The sequence below is a fragment of the Bison bison genome, unplaced genomic scaffold, assembly GCF_000754665.1.
Source record: "Bison bison bison isolate TAMUID 2011002044 unplaced genomic scaffold, Bison_UMD1.0 scf7180017864476, whole genome shotgun sequence".
Classification (NCBI taxonomy): domain Eukaryota; kingdom Metazoa; phylum Chordata; class Mammalia; order Artiodactyla; family Bovidae; genus Bison; species Bison bison.
Window position 1 is genome coordinate 666243 of NW_011495037.1, and position 16755 is coordinate 682997.

The window sequence follows — 16755 nt, forward strand, 5'->3', positions numbered from 1 at the left end:
AAAAGTTTCCCAAAAAATCATATGAAGTGAAAAGCTTCATGTGTTAGCCAAGAATTCTGTGTTTCCTGCAATAAATCATGTTTCTTACACATGCAAGTACAGGCATTACCAGCCAAGAAAACTCTAAGATGTCCTTACAGTTTGTGGTCTCAGAAGAAAACAAACAGTAGTATTCATTTTCTAGGCAATATATTCTTAAATACATAATTTTCCATTTAAATATACTACGATTTCTATGGCCTTTTTCGTTTTATCTATCTATACCTTTGTTTTCCTATTAAAAACAAATGCACAACACCATGCTTAGTACTACTTTCTATCCATAAGGCATTTAAAAAATATCTTCTGTGAGGACATAAACATGATACAAAAATGAAAACCAAACACAAAAGAAGAGTAATAAATACTTTGGGATCCCTTCCCCCCAGCCCAAAACAAGGAATGTCTAAGTATCAGCAACACAAGCTGATACAAATAAATTAGATTTCCTGTGCATAAAAAAGAAAAGTCCAGTTACCCATCTCAGTGTTAACTAGGAAAGAACGTCTCTCCCCGGCATTTGTGAAAGGCAGAAAGGCTGCTTAGGTTTTCTGTGTTTGAAGAAGAAACAGACACAAAAAATAAGTGTGGTGACACAATGCTCAGATGATATATAATTAGTTACGGAGGCTAACCCCGAGGCACTACTCTGCTCACAGTTTTCATCCTAAATCACATCAGATGTGTGACTACATGTTCTCTTGGTACTCTAGGTACTTCGCTGTGATGGATTCTTCGAGCTGGATTCCTCCACTGCCCATCAGGGCAAACGCTGGATACATCGTATGCGAGCAGTCCACCTGGCGCTCATAGAGGCATTTCATGTGATCCATGTCATAGAAAGCCACTTTGCCTTTATCATAGTCGAGGAAAACTCCTATACTTGTTGGCATGGGAAGAACTCTATTTTCAGGTTCATTAGAAGAAGTAGGTGACTTGGGAATAAAGACTTTCTTCATACCTATAGTAACCAACGTAAAGGGCTGCGAAGAATCGACACAGGCGTCCTCACTGCCGCTGTCGTGCCCGCTGTCCTGCTCGTACCTAAAACACAGCACAGACAGAGCAGGATCTTACCTGCATCATCATCCGAAGGCCTGCAAGTCGCTTCAGAACATTTTCACCAGATGATATACATTGAGTTCAATTAAAATCAATTGTAACTGCTTTTACATCAAAACCTTTCTGCTAAACCATAATCAGTTAGAAACATAAGGACTACACAGTGTCACTTAGAATTACACCACAGACTCAGACCCAAATTCTGTCATAAAGTATCACCCATTTTTACCTATATATATATAAACAAACAGATGAGAAGTTAAAAATAATTAGTAATTTTGGCCTATCAAAAATAAAGCAGGGGGGGATGAAATGGAAGGGGCTTGACAAATATTGAATATTTATAGCATAAAATCATATATAAGAAAACAGAAACCAACACAGATCTCCTAATCCAAAAACTTTATCAGACTATGTAAAATAAATGGGCACTACAAAATAAAGCAGGAGAAAAAAGCATGTTTCATTCTGCTGCTAAGAACTGTTATTTCCTGGTTGGGATTTTCTACATGGCTCTATGATGCAAGCAAGCATCATGAAGAGTTTTAGTCTCCTTTGATTATAAAACAGTAAAACCTTAAAGAAAATTTTGATACAAAGTTCCTTCCACTTTTCCCTGTGCAGGGTGCTTCTTACGTTAGCACACTTGTGAGCACAGGACATCAACCATTTCCATCAGGTCTTTTCACTTCTGGTATTTCTCATGTTGTAAACTTTTTTAACATTGTTAATAATTTACCAAGTAGACACGCCACTGTGTTTAAGAAACTATTTCCGTATTACAATTTTCACTATTGTTTCAATTTCTCATCTTAGGGCAACAAGTTTTTCCTGTCACTCAGATTGTTACTCTGGGATTTCTGTAGACGTAAGTGATCAAAAACCGTCTGTCTGGACTAGTTCACACTACATCATGTAACACAACTAAACTGTACAGAACATTAAATAGTCACTCTCAAGTAACTGAAATTCTTTGCCATGGGAGCATGTTTACCGTGACCAAATTTTTAAAGTACTTATAGGACTGTTTAAAGAAACTGTATCCATTTAGCACCAATTGTGAAATATGGCATTTAGAGGCAAAGGGAATGGCAACCAACTCCAGTACTCTTGCCTGGAGAACCCCATGGAACAAAGAGGCTGGAGGGCTACAGTCCATGGGGTCGCAAAGAGTCGGACACGACTGAGCAACTAAAATAAATAAAAAACATTTATGCAATTTTATTTATAATTAAGAGAACTGATATGAAAGCCCTTGAATATTCTAAATTGCGAAGCTATACCATAATCAAGAGGTGTACCCAAAAAAGACTTGTTTCCTCACAGCATTAGAATTTAACTGCTAAAGCTCATTAGTCACTGTGATACAAGACGACGTGACATCTTTTCTTAGCCAGCCACATAAGCACAGCCAAAACCTCTGAATCTAAGAAAGGCATCCTCTACATACTAAATACTCTAAATGCAGGAAGTAAATCCAAGTCCACTTTCAGGCTTGCCGTGCTAAACCAGGATGTTTACATTTTACAGAATTAAAGAATTATCAAGCTCTAGATCAATAAAAGACTCTACCTTGGACTAACTGCGTCCCGGGGAGACCGGAGCCATTCTTGCAGTTTGTCACTGGAAGCGACGCCTGCTTTCACCAGGTATGAGTACGGCTCCACACGGAAGGCCCAGAAATGCTTCCCTTTAGTAATCCCAACATCTCCGATAATGTAGTCTAAGCTGGTGTAATAACCCACTTGGATCCGCTCCGCAGCAAGCAGAAGGTTAAAGCCAGCTCTGCTCTCCACACGGTCTCTCTTCAAGTTCAGCAGGAGGTGTTCATTATTATAGCCGCATTTTTCATCAAAGAGGAAACTGAAAACTGCAAACAGAGCTTAAAATTAGCCTGCAAATTATTTATTAGCATTTCTACACTCTATGGTTAAATTTAACAGGCTTTCAAACAGAAATTACTAAAAAGAGATAGGAGGAAGAATATTATCCTACCCTATTCACAAACCAAAACCCCAACTCAGAAACGATTTCCAGCAAATTCTCTGTACCTGAAAATTTTCAGTAATTTCAAAGTGGAAGAAACATTTTCAATGTAGGAGAAATTTATGAATGTAGCTCCTTGGAATAGATACAGCAAACCTAAACACCTTATACTACTGAATCTGTTCTTTTTTTATCCCTAAAATAAGGGGTTGTATATTTTCAAAAATATCTGCATGTTTTCTTAAAATTTATTCCAAATTTTATCTTTAAGTTAGTCACAGTCATGTCCGACTCTTTGCAATTCCATGGACTGCAGCCTTTCCTGCTCCTCTGTCTATGGAATTTTCCAGGCAAGAATACCGGAGTGGGTTGCCATTTCCTTCTTCAGGGGATCTTCCTGACCCGGGGATTAAACCCAGGTCTCCTGCATTGGAGGCAGATTCTTTCCCAACCAAGACACTAGGGAAGCCCAAATTTTATAAATACAGAAAATATTAGCAATTTTAATAAGGTCTTCTCCTTACCAATCAAGATAGCAGACACAAGAAAGTGTTTTGCTTTAAAAAAAAAAAAAAAAGCATAAGCTTTGGGTTCAGAGACACCTGGGTTTGAATTCCTAGCTCAAACATTTAACTGGAGCTTAACCTAAACTTTAATTTCCTCAACTGCAGAATGGAGACAACACTACTCTCCTAAGCCTATCAACTTAAACCCATTAAGCCTAACATTCATTGGCGGCTAGCCCGGAAAGTGGAAACATCCCAAATGCCCGTCAACAGATGAACGCACAAAGAAAATGTGGTGTCAACTTCAAGTTGGCACTTGCCACTGGCACTTGCCGTCTATCTCTGCAAGGATTAAATCATGTGCTGCTGCAGCTGCCGGTTTTCAACACCCCTGAAATGAGTTCAGGGTGGAGAGCAGAAATGAGGCCCTCTGTACTCAGGGAAAAACTGGCAGGACAGGTCTGCAGATAGTCTCAGGAGCTGATTTTATGAGCCCAATTCTTATATCTCCTCATCTCTAAAAAAGCACTAAAATCCTTCATGGTGACGACTGCTCCTTGTAACTAGCAGAAACCTTCTGAAAAATAAAAAAATATGTGCTTGATTGTACAGATTCTCCCTTCACCAAAATCATACATGTGTTGACCTTCCCCTCTGCCTCTTTGGAGCAGTTTCTCAGAGCTGTCTGAGTGGCTGCTTTCCCAGACTGCAGTCCTCATTTTGCCCCCAATAACACTCTCACATTGGGCTTTTTTTTTTTTTTTAAGTTGACAGTGGGATATACATGCAATGGAATACCATTCAACCTAAAAAAGTTAGGAAATTCTGATAGGTGCCACAACATGAAGGAAGCTTGAAAATAAAAGCCAGTCACAAAAGGATTATGCAAATCCATTCACACACGAGGTACTTAGAAGAGGCAGATTCATAGAGGCAGAGGCAGAAGGAAGGGTGGATGGAGGGGTTACCATGTAATGGATGCAGTATTGATTTGGAAAAATGAAAAAGTTCCAGAGACTATAATGATGGGTGCACAGAATGTACTTAATGCCACTGATGCATCCAGCTAAAAATAGCTAAAATGGCAAATTTTAACATTCAGTCATGTCTGGCTCTTTGCGACCCCATGGACTGTAGCCCGCCAGGCTCCTCTGTCCATGGGGCTTCTCCAGGCGAGGAAAGTGGAGTGGGCTGCCATGTTGCTAACAAGCTAAAACCATTTTCCGTGAATGAGATCTGACCAGTCTTCCCGGTTTGTCCTGGCATGACAACTCACGCTTGCTTTCAATCTCAAATGTCTCCCAGTTTGCAAAATAAATTTAGATGGTCAGCCTATTCATATGGCTTCTCCCAGAGAAAAGGAAGACAGCTTTTAATGTTCCCCCTCCTCCACCCCCCTCCACTTCGTCACTGAAAACAGCAGCTGCTTTCAGGTTTCTTTTTCCTTCCGCTTTCAGTCAGACTAGAAAATAAAGTGGAAACTGCATAAACCATAAAATATTTACTTAATACTTGTAAATGCACCCTAAAACTCTCTTATGGATATTATTAAAATTCAAGAAAAGTACTTTTAGCCAACCTTATGCATTTGGTTGTTGTTTTTTCTTAATTAGCTACAATATACATGAAAAAGAAAGAGTGAATAGCACACCCTGGACAAAACGGCAAGGAAGGGCAGAGTGCACAAAATATGGGTACATAAGCCACTAAAATGGGCAGGCGCGATGGGGTCTAAAAGCCAAGTGAAGAAACGTCTAAGGGCAAAATGATTTCCTGGTCACCAGGATGAGCATAACTTTGCTTCTATATGTCCCTTATCCATGGAAACACTGTAGTGAACATCAACTAACCTGTAAGTCATTCTCATTCTATAAAAATGTACGGCCTTGTTTAAGTAGTATCGGTGGTTACCAGGTTGGAAAGGAGAGGCAGTGCTGGGTAGAAGGAGCTCTCAGTGTGGGGGGAAGGGGAAGGAGGGCTATCCATGTGGCTTTAATATGTGCCTTCCATCCCCATGGGCTGGTAATCACTGGGTTAGAAAAGCCAGACAAGTCAGAATTAGGTTAACTAAAATTATACTTCATGTTATCATACCAATAAATTTCTAAAATATCTACCCAGATCCTATGCTAATAGAGATCTCTATAAACTGATCAAAAAATAGAATTATACTATATAAAACTTGTAAGGTAGCATTTACATTATTTTAATTCCAAATTAATAACCCTACACATTCAAATGTCATGTTATTCTGTATCTGTTATCAGTTAGAAGTCTAATCCTATTCTCAGCCTGCATGGTAAAATTCAAGTATTCATTCTATTTCTAAATCCTAGCTGGATATAGAATCTACTTTTCTAGAATCTTTTACAAATGAGAGGTGGCTTTAATGTAGGTCTGCACAGACACATCAGCAGGTTTATTTTTTATCATGGTCTCTTCCAACTGTACGCTTTTCTTATCCCCAGTATTCACACTACCTGGAGCTGGAGGAGTATGAAGAATCAGTTCTCTGCTGCAAGGACTGCAGATGGAACCCTTGTAGGCTCTTACTCTGAAAGCATAGTTACAATTACTCTCCAGATCGGAAATAACTTTACTTGTGCCAGACACTTCTATCTCATTCCAAGACAACATTTCTTCATCTCGATTAATCTTGCGATATTCAAGGACATAGCTATCAGCTTTATCCTTTTCTGGATGGTGCCAATTTATCAAAGCATTGTTATAAACTTTGCTCTGTTCCTCATTGATCTCTGGCACATCTACACCTGAAAGAATTATAAAACAGAAAACAATATTAAACTATTATTTCAGAACCTTTATTTTTTTCCTCAGTAAAAATGATTTATTGACAAAAACTAAAGGATTTCTGTTGTCCAAGAACTTTCTGTATTTATAATAAGGTGTATAAGTAAAAGAATAATTCCTACAAACACAACAACACAGATGGACTCTGAGGACAGGCTCAATGAAGCAAACAGGACACAGAAAGACCAATGCTCATGTCACGATCCCACTTATGTGAGGTATCTACAAGGCCAAATTCATGAAATCAAAGACTGGAATGGTGGTTACCAGGAGCTGGGGGGCAGGGAGAAATGTGTGCTTATTAATAGACAGGCATAAAGTTTCAGTTAAGCAAGACGAATAAGCTCTAGAGATCTGCTGTACACCCTGTGACGATAGACAACAAAACCACATTCTGTATCAAAAATTTAAGAGGGTGGATCTCAGGATAAGTTTTGTTACAATAAAATTTTAAAAGAAAAGTAATAAAATAGAGATTTTCAAAGTGTATATTTATGTTTAAAACTGAAAGGGGAAAGAAGAATGAAAAATAAGAAAATTAGTAAAACAATTTTAGCTTTCCATATTAATTCTGCTGCTGCTGCTAAGTTGCTTCAGTCATGTCCAACTCTATGCGACCCCATAGACAGCAGCCCACCAGGCTCCCCCATCCCTGGGATTCTCCAGGCAAGAACACTGGAGTGGGTTGCCATTTAATGTCATAAATCAAAATTTTTAACCATATACCTTTCAATGCCCATTTACTGAAATAACAACCCTGGATGTGAAATTTCTAATTTCTGTCCTCTTTTAAGTTATTTTAGTAACTTAGTTACTAACTTTAGTAAAAAATCTAAGTTTGGTTAGTATAATAATAAATGTCAAAATGTTATATAATTTCTTTTCATATTATCTTTCTCAGAATTGCAAAGCAATTTAAAATGACTTTTTCTTGGCATTAACAAGATACACATTTTTGTAAGAAAATCAGAAACTACATAAAACACACACACACAAATTAAGTAATTCAAAGATTATCACTACAATAATTTTGTATAGCTCCTGCCAGTATTTTTCTCCCAGTGGTATCCCACTATAGCAACACTTAACTATTTTCAGAAACATGTTTCTAATTTTTCACTAAAAATACAATGATCAAAATTTCACAGCTAAATATTTGTGTGTATTCATCATCTTTTCCATAGAATAAATTCCAAACAGCTTAACTGCTTTGGTCATATGGTAAAAATAAGCTGTAAGGATTACACATGCACACGCACACAGAAACAGACACACGTTTGTATCAAATCACAGAGAAACACGTGAAATGAACAGCAGAAGCTTCCTTTATCCTCCAGCTGCGTACAAGCAATGGACAGCATAAGTGTGTCTGTGCATGTCTCTGTGCAGTCAAGGGATCTAACAAGTCATCCAAACTACATTTTAAAGTTAAAAAAAAAAACAACCATCATGACTGGTATGCCTCACCCTATACCTCTTTTCTTTTCTTTTTTTTTAAACCACAGCTTACTAAAAAAATGTTATGCAGGGAACAGTGAGGAGAGCACCCAGCAGGCGGAAGACGGGTGACCACTTTACATCCTGACCCACAGGTTTTACTGGTTCTGGGTTATGCACTGGCATAGCCTGAGATTACCCAACCTCAATCTCCTCTTTTGAAAGACAATTCCGGGACCCCCTGCCCCAGAGGAGGAAGGACCTTGTACTCCTAAGTAAACAAACAATAACATATATATAAAAAACAATTCAAGTATACATTTTGCAAAAAGAGAATAGATAAGAAAAGTATATAGTCAAAAGGAGATTCAGGCACTGACTGGAAGAGAAAGATGGTCATAGTAATAATCCTTCAGTATTTAACTTTTTAACAAGACATATTTCCTTTGACTAAATACAAATCTACACATCTGTATCTACACAATAATTAAGCTTATACTTTTCCAAGGGTTTCCCTTGTAGCTCAGCTAGTAGAGAATCCTCCTGCAATGCAGGCGATTACTGGGTCAGGAAGGTCCCCTGGAGAAGGGATACCCACTCCAGTATTCTTGGGCTTCCCTGGTGGCTCAGATGGTAAAGAATCCGCCTGCAATGCGGGAGACCTGGGTTGGGAAGTCCCCTGGAGGACGGCATGGCAACCCACACCAGTATTCTTGCCTGGACAATCCCCTGGACAGAGGAGCCTGGCGGGCTACAGTCCACGGGGTTGCAGAGTCGGACACAGCTGAGCAACTAAGGACACACACAGATCCTTTTCCAAAGAGTGTAACTGTTCACCATGGAGAGAAGTCTGAAGGAGATGAACAAGACGAGAAGAAAAAGGAACAGACTACCCCCCTACTGGTGAGCAGCAGAACACAAACACAAACAATCATTAGGGACTGAACCATGCGCCCTAAAATCCACACGGTAAGATTCTGGCCCCTGGTACTAATACCTCAGAATGTGCCTTTATTTGGAGAGAGGGCTTTTAAACAAGTACCACAGTTAAAATCACGTCAGTAAGGTGGACCTAGTCCAATATGACTAGTATGACTGGAGTCCTTCTAAGATGAAATCTGGATGCAGATGCATACAGAGGGAAGACTGTGTGAGAACACAAGGAGAAGACGGCCACCTGCGATCAAGGAGAAACCGACCCTGCCAGTAGCTTCATCTCAGCCCTCTAGGCTCCCGAATCAGAGAAAACACATTTCTGGTGTTTAAACCACCCAATCAGTGGTGTTTCGTGTCAGCAGCCCTAGCAAACTCATACAGCACTGTAAACGCTTAAACATCTTAGAGTCACCTTTAACCTGGATATACCATTTCCAGGCTTCTGCCCTAGGGAGACTCATACACAGGCACAGAGAAACACTGACTAAGATGTTTGATAGAGCTGTTTACAACAGATAAAAAACAGGAACAGACTGTCGCTCAGTAGGAAAGTTATTTATATAATGGAACAGTAAAGCTAAAATACAGTTGTAAACCAGAACTTCATATATTAACAAATATTTATCCTAAACTTAATTTCTCAAAAAAGCAATTTACCAAAAAAGACACATACAGTGTGATGCCCATTCACACAATGTTTAAAAACATACAAACCAATAGAACCTAGCTTTGGGGCATAAAAACATGGTTATAAAAACATAAATGGCATACAATTTTAGGACAGGAAGGTCTGGGCAACTGAGTTGCTGCTTTATAGTGTCAAGCTGAAGAGAATTTGTGTGTATTCTGCCAAGTCGAGTCCAACTAGTTGTAACCCCAGAACTGTAGCTCGCCAGGCTCCTTTGTCCATGGGATTTCCCAGGCAAGGATACTGGAGTAGGTTGCCATTTCCTTCTCCAGGAGATCTTCCCGACCCAGAGATCCAACCTGCATCTCCTATACTGGCAGGCGGATTCTTTAGCGCTGAGCCACCAGGAAAGCCCATGTGTCGTCTACACAGTATGATTTCCAACCAAAAAAGCAAAGGTATGCGGATATTAAAACTTACCACTTGAGAAAAAAGATAATTCTCCAAGAAGTTCTGTTTGTTTAGATGTGTTAACAACATAGTCTTCAAAAGAAGTTTGAGCCGCAGGTCTAAAGCTCTTCAAAGACTCTGTAGCTTTCTGTATTCTATAGACAGATATAAAATGTTTTATATAAAAATGATTCTTTAAAAAGGCAAATCAGACTAAACATCTGCAATGAGATTAACTAAAGTAAACTTCACTCAGCACTCGGTTAAGAGTGAAGCAAGAGGTACTGCACACGGCACAGCATTCCGAAGCCATCAGAGCTACAGCGGAAACTCGGAGCAGTGTTTAATGATGCGGCTAGAGAAATTGTCAGTTCAAATCAAAATACCTGACGTGGAGCTGCTTTGCCGTCTGGACAAAGCAAGACTGATCCGTCTCCTTCAGCACTTCCTGAGCATACCCCACGAGCCCATTGTTCTCCAGCAGCCCCTGGTACTCTTCCATTTGAGTCTGAAATTTGTCTAATCTTAGTTTCTTAGAAGCATCAATTGCCTTCAAAACAGATGATTTCCTGTCTTCTAGGATTTCAAAGAGCTTTTCAAAATGTATAATTGCATCTTCTTTAGCCCGCTCTCCATTACACTATTGTAAAAGAAGCAAAGCATTAGCTTATCTGCTAAATCCAAATGCCTTCTCATAAGGAGTCAAAATTCAGCACAACAAACCCAAATCCTGGAAGGAAGAAGATTTTGTCTGACACCTTGAAGCTGTCAGAACAATAACTTGACATCAAATACACTTAATGAGGGATGATGAGCAACTTTTAGACACAGTTTGTGATTTTATAATAACTGTATTTCCTTAAGCTTTCAATCTCCAAAGTCCAGCAATAAACAATGTATTCAATGAAATAAAAAGCAACGTTCAATCTGTATATGAAGGAACATAGGCAGAAATTATCTGATTTAACTAAGGACGCAGGAAAAAAAAAATCTGCAGTTATTTATTCATTTCTAATTCAAGAAATTTTATTCTTTCTACCATATTCCAATTTTTTAAAAAGGTAACCCACAGATATAAAACTGAAAAAAATTACATTACTAAGATAAATATTGTAACTTTTCTCTTCAAATTAGTATTAGTGATATATTGGGTTGCCCAACAAGTTCATTTGGGTTTTTCTGTAACATCTTATGCAAAAATCCAAATGAACTTTTCAGACAACCCAGTAACTATAAATAAATTGTAATTTAATTAATACTGATTTAATAACGTTATGCAAATTAACTTCTTTATTCTTATTTTTCTGTTCTGAAAACTAGGGATAAGAGAGACCATGTAGGCTTTTCTGAAGATTGAGAAAGATTATTCATTAATACATAAATGCATACCTCAATGTCACATATTTTCACCATATACACAGCTGTTCCACTACTTTGCCATAAAATGATCCTCTCTATAAGATGCTTATTGAACATTTTGGATGTCCACAAAATCAGAGATTGACTTGACTTTGGAAATAAGACTGCAAAGCACTTACAAGCACTCATAATACACTCATAACAGCAGCCAACAATACAGTCTTCGAGAACATTCTTAAAAGCTGACAATATATGGCACAAGTGCACTGTACATTCTTCAGTGGCTTCTGGCCAACATTTATAATGAAAGGAAAGTTTTTCCAGATTTCCTTCTCTTGTTTTCTAACCCCAACAGCCAATCTTTTAAAGGGGGGATGGGAAGACAGAAAGAAAGTGATGACATTCTGGTAGTTTTTCAGTGACATAGCACATTAAATTCAGAAATATCATTATACACAGGTAAAGAGGAGGCTGTTTCCAGCAAAGTATAATTATAGATAAAAGTGTCGCAATCTTCACTGAGAACGGAGACAAATTTTCTAGTACAGAAGACTCTTACTGATAACCCTACAAATACAGCTTAGGTCAAAGGTACAAAAAATGTTAAATGATGTCTCCAGGATCTCAAGGAGTCAGTGCCTACACGAATACTTAATGCCTGAATTGCTCAGTTTTCAAGCTACTGAATGACAAACTCAAAAATAAGCACTGGATTTCCTTATCTCAGAAGTAAAGGCAGGACTTCCCTGGCGGTACAGTAGATAAGAGTCCTCCTGGCAATGCAGGGGACGCGGTTTGATCCCTGGTCTAGGAAGAGTCCATATGCCGTGGGGGCACTAAGCGCGTGCGCCACAAGTACTGAAGCCTGCACGCCCTCGAGCCTGTGCTCCACAACGAGAGGAGCCGCTGCGATGAGAGGCCCCTGCACTGCGCCCAAGAGGAGCCCCCACCTCGCCGCAGCGCGACAAAGTCTGCACAGCAGTGGAGACCCAGCACAGCCAAAAATACATTTTAAAGAATAAAGGCAGATGACTGAGAAAACTATGAGGACAAACTTAAAATGACGACAGATACAATCTCTGGGTGGTATGTGCCACCTGCCTGGGTGATAATGTGCCACGTGTTAGGGATTAGAGTAAACTGTGAAGAGTTTGTCAGTCAGACACAAATATGAAAAACAAAACCCTACCTTTTAAATTACACATAAAACCAACTTACTTAGGATTGTGAAAGCAATCAGCAAAATATTAAAAACTAAAGCAATACTGGTAATGTGCTAATTCACCCAATTTTTCAATAATTTAACCCACTTTTATAAAGTATTTGTTTTAAGACGTAAGTCTCATGCTAGTCAGAATATTTTTATATTTAATTAAAACTTTTAAAGGGATCAAGAGTAAATGACCTTCAATTTATTTCAAATAAAGAAAAGAAAACAGGGATCAAAGTCAGTGAAGAATATTTATAATTTTAAAATAACCTAATTCTATCCTCTTTTGCTATATTTTTAAAATGCTATCAATTTTTCCTATTTTTTACTGAAATATAATATGCAAAGAGAAAAATGTACACGTAAGTGTAAGGATCACAGTCTTTGTGAACACACCCATGTGACCAGCATTCAGATTAAGTAATAATACCAGTATCCCAGAAGCTACCCCATGTAGCCTTTCCAGACACTGGCCCTCCGCCTCTTCAGCAGCTCCTCTCCTGAGCAGCACAGCCTAGTTTCGCCTCTCAGCCTCACACAGCGAGTCCTCCTTTGTGTCTGGCATCTTCCTTCATATTAGTGCGGGATTTATCTACATCGTTGCCCACAGTTGTAGATATTCACTCATCATTGCTATTTACATTCCACTATTGATGGGCTTTTGAGTGCTTTCCATTTTGTGGCTATTACAAATAACACAACTACAAAAACCTTTTTCTTATTTTTTTTTTTTTGCAGCTATGAACATTCTAATACACATCTTTTGGTGAACATATGACAGGTATATATTTAAGAATATCTGGGAAATTTAAATAAACCTAGTCCTATTAACATACAATACATCTTTCAAATGCAATTTGTTAGTTTTGTAAAAAAAAAATAGATAATTTTGAAAGCTATTATTTTCCTTATGTTGCTACTTTTGAGACATGTCTCAAAAAAAAAAAAAAGATAGGTCTCAAAAGTAGCAACATAAGGAAAATAATGTTTTCATCTGTGTTTCAGTATCATTTAATCACTACCTCTATCAGCACTGATCACACAGCATTCCATTCCTTACCTTTGTTTTCCTAGTCCCAGAAAAGCAGGGGTGGAAATCTAACACAACTCTACTCCCAGCTCATAATATACCCTTAGGATTTTATGAATGAATAAATGAATGTCTAGATGAATGAATGAAAAATATGCAAACCTCACCTCTGAAATATAAAAGAAAAGAAAAATATCACTTACCTCTGTTTCTTTCATCAACAAGTTTAGCTCAGAAATTTGACTCTTCACCTGGCTCTCCTTGCCAATAAGGTAATCAATATCCTTTGAAAGCTTCTCCTGTTAGAACGTATCAGAAACACAAATAAGTAGAAAGAGAAGTGGAACAAAGGGCTTGCAGAATTTTCTTAACACAGCATCCTCCTCTCTCAACTCTACGATTACTGTTATTAACCCCGGGTAAACAGTCACTGGCTTTAAGCACACAGGCCCAAAGACACGAGCAATCAGAAGTAGGTTACCTAAAAACACACAAACAAAAAGAGCAAGGTAAAGCACTCAAAAATTCCGAGTCTACAAACTACGTTTTTGTTGTCTCCCATCATTACTCCCAGAATGATGCCTCACAAAGCTTCAAAGTAAATAGAAGAGTAGCAATCCAAATAGTGTTTTCTTCCATTAGATTTTACAACACACTCATGAACACTGACGCAGCACACACACAACAGGAAAAAAACAAAGAGCCTTTCAAAATAATCTGCATGGTCCACCCAGCCTAGATGGTCATTCAACAGCCATACCACATGCAGTGACGAAAACACAGACGTGTAATAGGTAACTTGCAGAGCTTACTGCATAGCTTGTTTATGAAGCAGTCATTTGGCACTGGCACAGTTTACCACAGAGACAGTCACAGGTTTCGATGAGATTACTAGCACAGTCCACAGAACACAGTATGCCCAAAATGGATTGTAAAACCAACAACCATACCCTGAAGTAAGATGGGCTAAAAAATTGCGACAGACAACGTATTCTGAGTCTAAGCAAGACTAAGAAAATCCAGAAAACACCTCGCAAGCTGTAGCCCTGACAGAAGATCTGGACCTTCCTGGTCACAACTGGTGACCAAGGGTTGAAAAGGGTTATTAAGAAGCAGGGCAGGGAATTAAAGCTTTAGGAATGAATCTCCTTCCTATATCATCTTTTTTTTTTCCCCTACTTAGACCATGTTACAGGGTAAGAGAAAGTGTACACAAATCAAAGTAACAGGTCTCTCTGGCAGGACCCACCTTTACAACTCTTTGGGACACCCAGGATCAGACCCAGTGAGTTTCCCTCACGACTCAATAGAGGGACAGAGGAAAGGCCTGTTAGGTGGAGGAATAAGATTTCTGAGGAATCAGGGCAGGACGGGACCAAGGAGGAAACTGCAGGATGTTAAGGATCAGAAGAGACATTAAAATCTTGTGTCTTAATACAGCATTTTACAGACGAAGAAACCAAAGCGGAACACAAACATGACACAGTAAGAGGCTGAACTGGAAACTTCCTCATGCACACTAACCACGCTGCCACAGGCAGAGGCCCTGCCTCCGCACCAGGCCGTGAGGAAGACGCCAGTTCCTCCAGGAGCCCACCCCTGTCTGGCCCGGGTTAGGACCAAACCCACTGAGTGTGAGTGCTGGCACTCTTTAGCTACAGCAGCAAAGAAAGGAATTTGGACAATTAAACTGAATTGGACTTAGTTCTAAGTCAACAGATGATGTTAGCACGGCTAAACAGGCTAGAGGAGGAGAGAGGACAGAATTCAGAAACACGGTCCAAGGTCTGAGCGGTTCCAGTGAGCTGTGATGCTGAGAGCAAGTCCACATCCCACAGCAGCCTTTACCTGAGACAGCTCCAGTCTTCCGAGTCCCCTTAAACCTGGGCAGTCTGTGTTAAGACGAGATCTGTTTTAACCAAGAATCAGTGGCCCATTTATTCATAAGCCTCCAAAAAGTATATGCAGCAGACACAGATACTAGACACTCTACCTGGGAAGCTCATCTCATCTGGGGAGCAGGTTTAAACCCCTTGGTTCTACTAAGACCCCAGCTCTCCAGGAATGATGAGAAGCTAAATTCTCAAGGAACCCAAAGCTGCTCAAAGCTAGCTTGGTTCTCAAATGTTGGTAAGTACCAATCTCCTGAGAGCCCATGAGAACACAGACGCCCAAGCTCTTTGAAGGAGGTCAGCACTGGCCTCTGTAACTTTACCAAGTGTCCCAGGAGACTCTAAGGCCCATCAGAGTGTGTAATCACCCCCTGCAACGCTCCAGTGAGCAAAACTGAAATGATATCATAAACCTGTCACCTAGATCATGAAGCCCTCTGACGTAAAACCTAAAACCAAGTAAGAAGGATGATCTTAGGAGATCTTCTTGTTATTTTTAGCCAACCCAAATCATTTTATCCTTACTAAAAAGTGAATAAAATGAACACTCCATAGGGAGTCTATTTTTTCTAAAGTCTGAAACATAAATGAGAGAAATTAACAACAGAATACAAAGGCTAATTTAGGTGTATACTATTGCCAAAGATTAATTCCAGGTAACAGAAAAAAAATTTTTTTGGACAACTTGTGTAATATTCAACCAGTAAGAAACAAACAAAAAAGAAGCCAAAGTTAAAATTAGCAAACAGTGGTATATTGCCAGTGTGAGGCACAAGAGAAAAACTAAGACAGGATTTACTCCCTCACTTGAAACAACTAACAGAACAAATGGAACAGCTCTCAAGACACTGGACATCAAGAAACAAAAAGCAGTGACCTTGAGGGACGGGAAACAAGATGAGCCTATGGTGAAAGCGTTAGTCGCTCAGTCATGTCCGAGACTTTACGACCCCATGGACTGTAGCCCACCAGGCTCCTCTGTCCATAGGATTCTCCAGGCAAGAACACTGGAGTGGGTTGCCATTTCCTTCTCCAGGGGATCTTCCTGACCCAGGGATGGAACCTGGGTCTCCTGCACAGCAAGAGGATTCTTTACCATCAGAGCCACAAGGGAATATGGTGGCCCCGGCTTATTTTCTGGAGAAGACTTCCCAGACCTGATGCAGAGAGTTCAAACTAGGCTCAGGATCTCCTGTGAGAAGAGGAAATGGAGCTGAGAGTCTGGGAAAGCCAGAGTTTATAGACTGTAACACCTAAGAACAGATAGCCACAAAAAGAAGAACTCCAGAGATTTACCAAGGGCCTCTCTTCTTTATTCACAACAGCTTTGGTCAATTCGTGTGTGTAAGGAAATTGCCACAGGCTGGGGAAAATAACACCCACAAGAATTGAAACGAACAATTTCAGAG

At 39.4% G+C, this 16755-nt stretch overlaps 1 protein-coding gene across 1 annotated transcript in view; it reads right to left on the reverse strand.

The window, feature by feature from the left end:
• Positions 1 to 6: 6 nt before the first annotated feature.
• LOC105004457 (E3 ubiquitin-protein ligase TRIM36) overlaps positions 7 to 16755 on the reverse strand; it is a 28948-nt gene continuing 12199 nt past the window's right edge. The window contains exons 4-9 of the mRNA XM_010862074.1: positions 13658 to 13753; positions 10242 to 10495; positions 9886 to 10010; positions 6074 to 6364; positions 2674 to 2971; positions 7 to 1083 (exon numbers count right to left, since the gene is read on the reverse strand). Of these exons, the coding sequence (XP_010860376.1) occupies positions 729 to 1083; positions 2674 to 2971; positions 6074 to 6364; positions 9886 to 10010; positions 10242 to 10495; positions 13658 to 13753 (1419 nt within the window). The 3' untranslated portion in view covers positions 7 to 728. The remainder of the gene's footprint in view (positions 1084 to 2673; positions 2972 to 6073; positions 6365 to 9885; positions 10011 to 10241; positions 10496 to 13657; positions 13754 to 16755) is intronic.